General features: G+C 26.8%; 1 protein-coding gene across 1 annotated transcript; it reads right to left on the bottom strand.

Annotated features, from left to right (window-relative positions):
* Positions 1-9634: 9634 nt before the first annotated feature.
* Positions 9635-12397, bottom strand: LOC108336920 (calcium uniporter protein 4, mitochondrial). The gene is made up of 2 exons (XM_017573366.2): positions 11710-12397; positions 9635-10206 (listed from the first exon to the last, which is right to left on the bottom strand). Exons 1-2 carry the CDS (start codon positions 12247-12249, stop codon positions 9706-9708), a joined length of 1041 nt encoding a protein of 346 aa, XP_017428855.1. The 5' UTR covers positions 12250-12397; the 3' UTR covers positions 9635-9705.

Raw genomic sequence — 12397 nt, forward strand, 5'->3', positions numbered from 1 at the left:
GGAGTGGTTGGTTCTTAATATTATTTTAATGTTTTCCTGCGTTTTTATTTATTGCTGTTTTATGTTCCATTTTTCTACTACAAAATTAAAAATATCATACTTTAATAATTAATCATAAAAGTAAACTTTCTAAATGAAGATCTTTATTTATCAACGCGTGTGGGTAAAATTCTTCGTCGTTAAGTTTAGTGTTGAGTATTAATTAACGTGATGACATATTTAATTCCTTGCTTGTTTTATACCCAAGAACATAAATTTTAATATTATTTTATAAAATGTATATTAAATTTAATTTAAATTCTTAAAATTAGTGTTATAAAAATAAATTTCAATCTGTATATTGGTGTGAATTTTCTAATTTTTTTTAAATGATGTTTTAATTAATCAGGATCTCAGACTCTGATTAAAACAAGTTGAAATGTTTCAGCTTCGTACAGTTAACGTTTACCTATAAATTAAATACACTCATTAATTGATTCCTTATCCATAATTACTCTTTAAGAGGCAACGTCAATAATGAGAAAATTATTTTTTAACATAAATCAGTTTTATATGAGCATTATTCATATGATTATAAAAATTTAAATCATTAAAAAACTTACAATTATAAAAAAATAATGTGACGAATTATTCATATATTTACTATACCCTTATAAAATCTTTCGTAATCAAATTTAAAGTATTAAACTTTTAAACTTTTTTCTTTTACCAGCAAACTTTTCAACTTATAACTGCAGCGCCATTTGTAAGAATTAACATTGAAAAATTAATTCTTTTAAATTTGATATATAAAACATAGAAAGAAGGTTTTGTTGTTTTAAGAATGGAAATATTTTTAAACTTTGCTTTCTGAAATTCAAATATGTCCAAATTGTATGTTTGAAAAATAATTATAGAAGTACGAAAAACTTTTACTAATAATAACTTTAACTTTTATTAAATGTTTTCAAAATTAAATGTAACGTATGATTTTAAATAGTGAATATTAAATTTCAAATTATATTTTAACGATATAATTTAAAAAATTAAGTATTTTATATAAACATTATAAGTTTTTTGGAATTTATTTTCTCTAACTCCTTTAAATTTATGAGAAAACTACTTACGAATTGTAAAGTTGATTTTGTTATGGTAAATATTATTGAGCTTGGGTAAAAATTATACCATAATTTTCTAAGACAGTTTTTTTTCTCTTAGATAATTTGTATTTTTCTTTTTTTTATTTGTAAAAATTATGCATTATATCCTATTAATGATAGATTAGTTTATTTAGGTTTGATCTAATAAAAATAATACAAAAAAATTACTCAACCTGACTTATGTACATTTATAAATAACTTTAACTTGTTTTGTCAATATAATTGGTATGAAACACTTGAATTTTATTTAACTAATGATTTTCACTATTGAAGGTGTGACTTGTGATTTTAGAAAGAGAATGATAGAGTATAATATTTTGTTTTCTATGAGAATAATCACTCAACTGTTCATTTCAATATTTAGTACAATAGAGCAATTTTATCAACTCTCTCCTCAATGTGTATATAGTTTGCATATATAGTTTAAGTTTTATAACGTCAATCAAGTGACATTTCATAACTTAAGTAAGGGAGAAATTGTTTCAGCTTTCTATCCATTAGAAGAAATGATATTTGAGCACTGTGTTGGATGCTGAAATAACTGTGTGGGATGCTGAAATAACATTTTTCAAAAATTATAAGTGTATTTTGTTTAGATAAATAAAACATTTCATAAAATAGTATATAATGTGATTGGTATGTTAAATTGAAAATTTTAATTGAAAAAAATTATAGATATATGATAACATCCATTTAGTTTTATGATTATAATGATGAATATTGGAATTCAACCGTAGAAATATAAAATTGGGTTGGTTTCGACGAGCCAGCCTACCAACCCGATTACAATCAAGTGAGTCGAGTTAGTTTTTAAACTCGTCATCCTAATATGGCATGTCTCGCCTAATCCATAGTCAAAATTCATTAATTTTTTTTTATAAAAACATGACACTTATTAACTTAATTGTATTAATGATGATAATAAAATATCATGATCTAAGATATATTAAGTGTGAAAAAGTGATTTTGGGTGGTTTAATTTCCATTTGTATACACATTTGAAGGAGAAAAGAGCTGACAAAGTACTCAAGTGTTGCTTAAGTGAGGAATATATCGCTTAAGCAATACTTACAACAATGGAGATGTTGACTTAGTCATTTGTCACCCAAGCAACACTCTTGTCGCCCAAGTAACACTTTTGTCGTCCAAGCGACACTACGAATTATGGAAAAGGAGCCTATGAAACATTCTCACTCAAGCAAAAATGTGTCACCCTAGCAACACTTGTTAACCTACTTTCTTACCCAAGTGAGAAACATATTGTCCAGACGAGAATTAAATACATATATAACAATGATTTGGTGTTGCTCAAGCAAGAATTTTGTCACTTGAGCGAAAAGTGTTGTCGTCTGGGCAAGATTTTATGTAGCTTTAACGACAATCTATAAATTTGGACGAGATCACTTAAAGACCATGATGTATCAAAGTCCAAAGAGAGGATTTGTCAAAGAGGTAGGTCAATGGTTGGATTTAGAACAAAAAAAATGTAGAGAGATTTCAGAACATTCTCTTTTGTCTTCCCTGTCCAATTCTTTGGTTTGTAATGGCTACCATGATTAGTTAATTTCCTTTTTTGGAATTAAATGTAATCAACTTTAACTCGTATGTATTATGGTAATATTCTCATGTATTGAATTTTATTTTCATTATGTCTTTATGCTTCATTTTATAACGTTTATTGACTGTGAATTTGAGATTCAATTGGGATGTGGTTCTGAAATTCTTATTTGGATGAGAATACTTGATATGTTGTAATATTAGGAATAAATTATAACTTGCTTGTGAACATTTAATCTAAATGTGGGATAATTTATTAATTGCATGAGAAAACAACAATTGGTATAATTGTCTTGTGAATTCTATGCTTGAGAAATTGGTATAAATGAATTTTGTATGTGTATCAATAGAGTGAATCTAAATAGTGTATGATTGTGTCAAACAATATTAAATATGAGGGAGATAGATGAAATTTAATCATAGCTTTTTCCGTTAATAATTACTTATAAATTAACTGTTTTATGAAAAATAAAATTTTTTCTTAAGTACTTTGTAGCTTGAATTCTGCCTCTTGCTTGACCTACTAATTTCAACAAAATATATATATATATATATATATATATATATATATATATATATATATATATATATATTATTATAAGACTTCAATAACTAAATTTTTTTAAGTTTTCCAGGTATCTCTTAAATCTAATCATCATTTAAGTCTTCAATCATGAAATAATTAAAACTCTTTATTTAAATTTTTTTCTTTTGTCATCATTAATATGTTGTTTAAGACCCAACTTGTATGAAGCTTCACTGATTTTGTATTGCCCTGATTATGTCTTTTCGTAATTGGCCTACTTTGCTTTGTGTTGTATTATATTATTTATGACAGATCGATAAATATTAATATATTTGTATGACTTGTTCAGTTCGTATATTTTCAAATATATCATATTTTCTTAAACATTTGATAATGTGGAAGATTAATAGTAAATTTTTATTATTATTAAAACTATTATATATATATATATATATTTGGAAATTTAGTTAAAGCTTAATTAAATATTAAACATCACAAATTTGATATTTTTAATCAAGTACTAAATAATATTTTTGGTCAATTAAGTACTCAAATTTTTTATATTTTTTCTACTGTTTAATTTCTTAAGTAGGTAATGTAGCTACCTTATCATCTTATTTATTTGTCTTTGTCAATATTAATTTGATTTTATTAAAATCAAGTAGAATACTAAGATTATCAACATGACTTCCATCAGTAATGATGATTCTTATCATTATGAACGATACCATGAAAGTTATTGAAAAACACGATGACCTCTTTATCTAATATATTTTGAATAAAAATAATAAATGCTAATTGTTATTTTATATTAACTATAATATCATTTTATATTAATCACAAAATCAAAAACCACTAATCAATCTTTAACAAGTATTTTGGAGTGACAAAATTTGTATATAAATATATAAAAATTATTGAAAATGTAAAATATATTAAAAATATTTAATATTATATATATATATATATATATATATATATATATATATATATATATATATATATATATATATATATATATATATATATATATATATATATATAATTGGGGACCAAGACCGCACTTTGCTTCTTAAATCCGCCATTGCACTGATAAAAAAACAAAATAACATTTACAATATACCAATTAACAAAAAATTAAACGATAATAATTTACTTAAAAATTATATATTAATACTAAATAGAAAAAAAACAATAGTTATTTTACTAAGCACACTTAAACACTTTAAATTTAATTAAGTCACATACAATAATCCAAATATGAATTTAAGTTTATATTTGATAAAAATGATATAAAAGTGAAAGATTCACTAATCCATTATTTTAAAGTTTTGGATAAAAAGTGATGTCAATCTCTTATATAATTGGATTCAAGTTTGATTGATGTTTGTATCTTCTCGTGAACCTCTTTTATAACCTAATAAATAATGATATATATTTAAAGTTTTTCCGACAAAGAAGTTCCGTTTACAAAATACTAAAAGGGGTGGGTCTTGAGCTTTCTTATATCTAAAGACAAGCTTTATAACTGAAAATTGACATTCCTTCTCATTCCTTTATTCTTTCCTTCTTTTCGCTTTTTGTTTTATTTTGGCTCTTAATAAAGGGACTTTTCTTCCACTGCATATATTCTCTATGGTTGAAGTGACGTGAGCTAGGGTTCTTGGCACCTACAAAAAATGGTCCACTTACCAAAATCTAGCAACCACTTCAAATTTTAATTTTCACTCTTGCCCACAAAGTCCGTCAGAGTTGAAGGAGAATTTTTTTCAACAAATTACTATAAATGAAAATCTACTCTATATATACCATATAAAGTATTCAACACATGTCGAATATTTAGTTTATTTTTATTTGACGATCACAATATTATATAAGATACTTAGCAACAACAATGACTTATGATTAATTACTATAAATCAAAAGTTAACCTATATTTGGGTCAATAGATATAAGTTTATGAAGGTAAAAACTCATATTAATAAGTATAAATAACTTATTTTACTATCTTGATTACATTTATTAATTACTATATTATTTGTTTGTTGATGGACTATACTGATTTAAGTGTTAGAATGTTTTTCGTAGTTATAATTTCTACTCAATTTAAGGAGAACGAATATTCAATAATAAATCAAAAACTTCAGAAATTGAAAGTTGAAAGTAATTGAAACGTTCTTAAAAATCTTTATAAATACACACTTGATTTTGTAAAAACAAAAATAAATATTATGAAACTAAATAAACATCTATTAGCTTTATTAATCATAATATTTTTTTTTAATGTCGCATGATTATTTGTTTAGAGAGTGAAAATTACGAATCTTGAAAACCAAACCATAAGGGACTAAGGATTTGATCAGAAGAATTAATCTTTGAACCGGCAAATTAAGGCAACGCATATGACTTACTTGCAAGCAAAAGACCAAAATGATGGTTATCTTTTCTATCAAAGATGGGTTGATTAGGTTTGGTATTTTGCAAACCTACAATTTAAGCTTTCATGATATTTTAAAATACTTTGACCTTCCATTAATTTTGTATTAATCCGCACACTGAATTGGATAAACAAACACGTATTATTATAATTAAATGTATTATTATAATTAAATGAACTAACCACTTCAAATATCTATAAATGTGTTGACCTTTCCCAGCTAAGTATCAAAACTATAACAATTTAATAAAACTCTATCATACACATTAACAACAACATATATATAAGTTATTTACTGAAACAATAATAAACTTTGTATAAATTTTATCTACTTCAAGTATATGTAATTTTTTTAATAACATATTTCATTTAATATGTTTTCTTAACTTAATATTTAATTATTATTATTATTATTAAGAGATGGACTCTAAGCCTAACTCAACCTCACAAAATCAATTGTACTTATCTTTAGTCGATACGAAACTTCCAACAAACCTCCCTCGAGTCGAGATATATACAACTCGAACGTGAAACTAAACATTTAATGGATGGTCCGATAACAGTCCAATAACAAACGAAACAATATGTCGAACAAACAACAAATATTGTTAGAATAAGCTCTAACCATAACTCTTATACCATATTAAGAGGTGAATTTTAAATCTAACTCAACCTCACAAAATCGATTTTTAAAATGAGGTTTGTACCCAATTATATATTCTAAATTGGTCTTAATGTAAAATTTCCAACAATTATCTTTAATTTTTTTTCTTCAATTTAATTTTCATTTTATTTAAAAGAAGTTAATGACCATATATTAAGTAACACGTGATAACCTTCAAACCGTATCAACAGTAATTTAATTTAACAAAAGACATTATATATATATATATATATATATTTTAAATAAGACTAAACTAAATTAAAGACAAAGGATTAGAAAATCACTTTGAATAATATTAGAGAGAAAAAATATATATTAAACCAACAATTTGGAAGTAAAATGATTGATTTATTTTCTCTCTCATATGATATCAGGTCAACAACAATGATGGCGAATTTGGGTACAACCCATCAACCTCTTGGTGAGCAACCAGCAGAAAAGAAGATATTATTTTAGTCACAGTTGAACAAGTGTGGATAAAGGTATCATATTAAGTCCTTGTCAGCATGGTTTTGTAAGCATTTGTGACAGTTGAGTTGTTTATGTTTGGTGGTGTGGTTATCATCATACTTCCAAAATCATTTTCTCAAAGCTTGTGGGTCATACACACTATATATGGCTTTTCCTTTTTTTATACATTTCTTATTAGCTTCCTTATCACCCCAATTAGGTTTAGAAAGGGAATTGCACACTTGTTTCATCATGTTTTATCTTAAAAAAATGTTTTGAATTGATGCATGTATAGTTTTTTTATGGTAATTGAATGAGATTGTGTTTACAAAATCAAGAAAGCAAACTTTGGTGATATAGATGGTTAGATAATATCATATTAATATTAATCATATAGTATTTTTGTTTGTTGAAATGGTATTGAATTTGAGTTTTTTTAAAAAAAGATTATGATATCTTAACATACATTTTATGAAAATATTTTGATAAAATACATATGGTAATTTTTCTATTGGATTTAGAGGAATTCAACATATACAATAACAAATAAATAATGAATTAATGAAAAATTATATATATATATATATATATATATATATATATATATATATATATATATATTTTAAATATAAGGTTTAGAGTTTAAATTTTGTTATGCAATTTTTTTTTACACTTTCTATCCATATCTCTAAAATTAAGCTTTCTTTACCTAAAATTAAATTAGAGTTCAATAAAAGACTCTTAGGAAGCTAAATCACTCAATAGAAGATAAATTGCTCTAAAACCCAAAAAACATACCGATCTACCACAAAAATAACAAAACACAAATTAAAGAATACATAATACTAAAAAAATTGTAAATTATTTATATTCAAAGAACAAGCAAACCACAACGCATTAATAAAGTATCCTAAGTCTATTAAATTATTTATATAATCATATAGGTCCATCAGTGATTATTGGATAAAATATTAACAAAATCATCACTTTTTATTTGTGATTTTAAACTTTTTGCAAGATCAACGAAGAAGAACCCAGTCAAAACATAAGCATATAGATCCATGGGTTAGTTTCTTAAAGTTGATGCAATTTCTTGCACTTCTTTTTCTTTTCCTCTCCATAAAACCAAAAATTATTAAATTACTTCTCATTAAAATCATAATAAAAAGGTAAATCCGAAATATGTATTTCAGAATGTATTAAAATAACATATTCTGAAATATACATTTCATAATATACTTTTAAATTTAAAAATATCTGTCAGATAATATAATCTAGATATCTATAAAAAAAATAAAAATATGTTTTGGGTTACACAATTCAAAATATATTTTAAGAAAATAAATATGAATTCCGAAATGCATTGAAAAAACATTTGGATTTAATTCTTCTTCGTTGGCCACAGAGAAAGAATCAGAGAGTAAAATTGTCATTTCATCTAACTTAGTGCAGGAAGAAAAAAGAATGGCGCTGAAGAAAAAAGAATGGTGCATGAAGAAGCATCCTATAGTTGTTGGTAGTGAGAAATTTAGGCCCAAAGACAGAAAACTGGTCCAGATTACACTTATAGGTATTTAGGCCCACATTGGATACAAGCATAAATTTCTGAGAAGTGTGAAACATTGAAATGTCTAGCCCAGTTTAAAAATTAATAGCAATAATATATTTAAATATATTTCCAGTCTCTTTAAATTAGTTGATTCTAATATTTCATTTTGGTATTTTTCACCTTATAACATTTAAAATCATTATTTATAATTCTTACAAAAATAAATGAATCTTGCTTTTAGTTCATATAAAATGTTTTCTTTAATTTTTTTATCCTTTTTAAAATTGTAAATAATTATTTTCAGTTCCTCGTACAAATGAAAGTTCAATTTTTTTTAAAATATAAATAAATTTCTTAATAATAATAATAAATAACGTGGATGTACTCTCTTTTAAATATAATGACATAATCACATTTACTAATAAAAATAACACATTAATTTAATTTTTAAAAAATAGAGTCAACATACTAAATTAACCTTATTATTAATAGCTTTTAAAATTATCTTTTCATTATTACAAAATACACTTTTTTATAATATTTAATTGGATAAAGAAGAAAAAAAAATTATATAAAAATTATAAAACACCTTATAATAAAGACTAATAATTTTTGTAAATGTATCTTGTAATAAGAATTATTGGTCAAGTTGTTTAAAAAATAATTAGGCTGTTATTTACATTCATTTTGTTCAAGTGTTAATTTTAAAAATATTTGATAATTTTGTAAGCAATATACATTTGACAATTTTCACCATTTACAACACATTAATAAGATGAAATTTTATAACATTTTCATGAACACATTGTTTTAACTTTACTATGTTTTGTAACTTTATACTTAATAACCAACTTTATATTTTATAATTAAATAAATATTCATAAAAATCAAAAAGTATTTTTATTATATAATTATAGTCAAAACTTTCAAAATAAAAATTAAAATAATTTTTCATTATTTTGAGACATATTTTATTTTTATTTTGATGAAAATTCACAAATGTACTAATTATAAAATTATAAAACGCATACAAATTATTATAAAATTATAAAACGTATATAAATTATTATAAAAATATCTTCATGATTATTAATATACATAACTTTGATATATTTATATTTTTATTAAAATTATTATAAAAAAAATTGCACAATTGAAACATGTTTTCCACTGTTGTAAAGAAATGAAATAAGGCAAAATACTCAAAATGAAACTGATCCATTTCTTTTTCCCTTACACAAAACAAAAGACCGAAAATCTACAAGCCACTGATCCTTTTTAATTTTTCATTTCATCACGGTTAAAATGGATCTTTTTGTTATCTACTGCAGTGATGCCAAAGAGTAACATTACTGAAATAAAAGATTATCTGCACATAATTACTCAACCACGCAAAGCTTTTAGGTCACTTAGATGAGTCTCTGGTGGATAGTGGGAGAGTGAAGAATGTTCAGATTTGACACCGCCTTCAAAACTGGGATAGCACACCTTACACAGCTCCTTATACCTATTCATGTCAAAGTTTTCTTTCTTCATCAGACGTTGCTGCTTCACCCTGAATCGGTGAAAGAAGAAGCCCTGAAAGCTGGGTTCTGTGGAGGTCTTCATGAAGAAAAGATAAGCAAGAGCAAACCCAAAAGAGGTAACGAAGAAGCATATAGGTTCCATCACATCCCAGTCTAGCTCCCAAAATGTCAGCCTCATGAACCCAAGGGTTTGAACTGTCAAAAAGCCCAGCCCACAATAAAGCTCAGTTCGGACTTGGGCCTTGGCCTTGTCATCAATCACGGCCTTTTGCTTCTCCATCTCCTCAAGCTCTTTCCTTCTGGGATCTGTTGGGTTGGCTATTGATTGTTTGATTAAGCTCTCTATTGATTTTGCCACCTAAATAAAGAATAAAAAAGACATTATAAAATTACTCAATGCATAATGCGATATAATAGCCACTAATTGACCAGGTTTTTGTCCCATAGGACAAGCCAAATCTTACACTAATTCCAACTTATGAAAAAGACAGAGTCAATCAAATCCCACACTTTCTGTGATGAAATAAACTAATAAAAGTTGCAGTTACAATATAATTATCATCATAATCAATGAACAGTACCAGCAACTAAAAACCAAGTTGTCATTGTAAAAACTTTTTGCCTTTTTTTTTTTTTTTCCTTTTTTTACTGTAGAAATGAACATGAATACAGAGAGCGGTTTGTTTTTAAGGCACCGCTAGTATAGACAAAGAAAACCTCAGATAATCGCGACCTTTCATTAAAATTTGGAGTTTCTCCCAGAGTTGAAGACAAGAGGTAAGCACAGCATGGTGCCACGCTTTGAAGATTAGGAAAGGTACTCAGACATAAAATGCCATAATGGCCAAAATATTGTACAGAGTGAATGAAATAATGAATAATAATAGTAAGAGAAAAAACAAGGCTTCCGTCACGCAAATTAAAATCCATGCAAAAGTGGTCACTGATCAGAGCACCTCCATCCATGGGGAACCAGTATCTTAGACACCTCACATACCTATCCAAAAAATCTAGTTGAAACTCTCCTCAGGGTTAATGTTTGTGGGGATGGGACAAAGTAAATACCCGTTACCCCATATTAGGATAAGGATCTCCTCATTACAATCCACATTGCAGAAAATAACCGTGCCCACTGCAGTTTCAATTCAATCCCTTTTACTGACACATTACCATTGTCTTTTATCACATTTTTTTATTAAAAGTAAATTTAATGCCTAATGGACCACACTATTCTGCATTCAAACCATATTTTTATGTATAAGATGAGAATTTGTGCCTCTATTCATTGTCAAAATGTCAAAATCCATGCGGTTTAAGTTCAATAGGATTTTAATTCCACGTGACCGTTTCAAAAAACGTTTTTATCATTTTCTTATAATTTGTTGTAATATTTTGTTTGAACTTTCATGAATTTCACTCTGATTTTCTTGCGGTGAGAAAATTTACAAAATACATTGGTATGAAATAAATGTCAATAGATTAGTATCTGATACTACTTTTTTTTTTATCAAAATTTTAACTATGATAATTTCGAAAAAAAAAAAAAAACAGAACTATAAAAACCCAATTGAAATCAATATCAATTTTTCTTAAACAGGACTATGATTTTTACAGAAGCTATTGTGATTGAATTTATAATCAGAAGATTAATCCCTAAAAAACACCAGAAAAGTATTAACTAAATAAAGATATGAAGAGCCACAACAGTGACAAATAAGAAAAAAATTCTTCATGAACAAAGCAGTCTCCCATCAACAAAATAGATTATAAAAACAAAATATAATTTCTTCAAAAGTAAATATAAAAAAATTGAGTTAAGGGAAACTGAAATGTCAGAATGATCAGAATCCGAGGTGAGTACCTGTTCAGGGCGGAGAAAGACGGCGTTTCCCAAAACGATGACGTTTCCGGAGTCATCCAAGATCTTTGCGAACTCTGCACCTTGTTCATGATTCTCACAAGCCTCAACGCAGATCCGCAAGAACTCAGAGTACTGAACCGAACTTTGAGTAACATTCCTCAGTTTTGCCTTCACCTTCTCCATTTGTGCCGCTCTCAGAATCTTCTTTGCATCCTCCACGGACATTCCGCTTTCGCACACCGCATGGCTGGCGATTGGAGCTGCCACAGGAGCGATACCAGCACTGTTGTTGATGCCTTTGAGTGCTTCTCGAAGTTTCTCTCCTACAGGAAAAGAGAAAAACTCCGGCAGACGCCCCGGAGTGGAGTGGTATACTGCTCGCCGTAGGAGCGAAACCCGCCGGAGAAAACCTTTGTCATCAGAACTCTCATGCGGCACGATAGGAGGTGATGTGACCGCTTTGGAAACGATGGCGCGTTGAAACGACATCGTCATCTTGAAACGATGGAGACGTTTGGCAAAGAGCTTCTGAAACGCCATGGATGAGTTTCTTCTTCTCAGTGTTTTTTATAATTTTATTATATTTAAATTTGTTTCTCTCTCTTCGTTGAGAGAAAAACGAGAGAGAAAGTGTGTCCAATAAATCAAAGTTCAGAACAGAAGGTTGTAAGACTCGTGATAGTGGAGA

The sequence above is a fragment of the Vigna angularis genome, chromosome 7 (genome assembly GCF_016808095.1).
Source record: "Vigna angularis cultivar LongXiaoDou No.4 chromosome 7, ASM1680809v1, whole genome shotgun sequence".
In the NCBI taxonomy this organism is placed as follows: Eukaryota; Viridiplantae; Streptophyta; class Magnoliopsida; order Fabales; family Fabaceae; genus Vigna; species Vigna angularis.

What these genes read in the sequence shown, in the direction of transcription:
- LOC108336920 (XM_017573366.2), bottom strand. Translation starts at nt 12,249, where the DNA reads ATGGCGTTTCAGAAGCTCTTTGCCAAACGTCTCCATCGTTTCAAGATG. An exon ending in TCTTTCTCCGCCCTGAACAG is followed by an intron (nt 10,207 to 11,709) that starts GTACTCACCTCG and finishes TTCTTTATTTAG; the next exon opens with GTGGCAAAATCAATAGAGAG.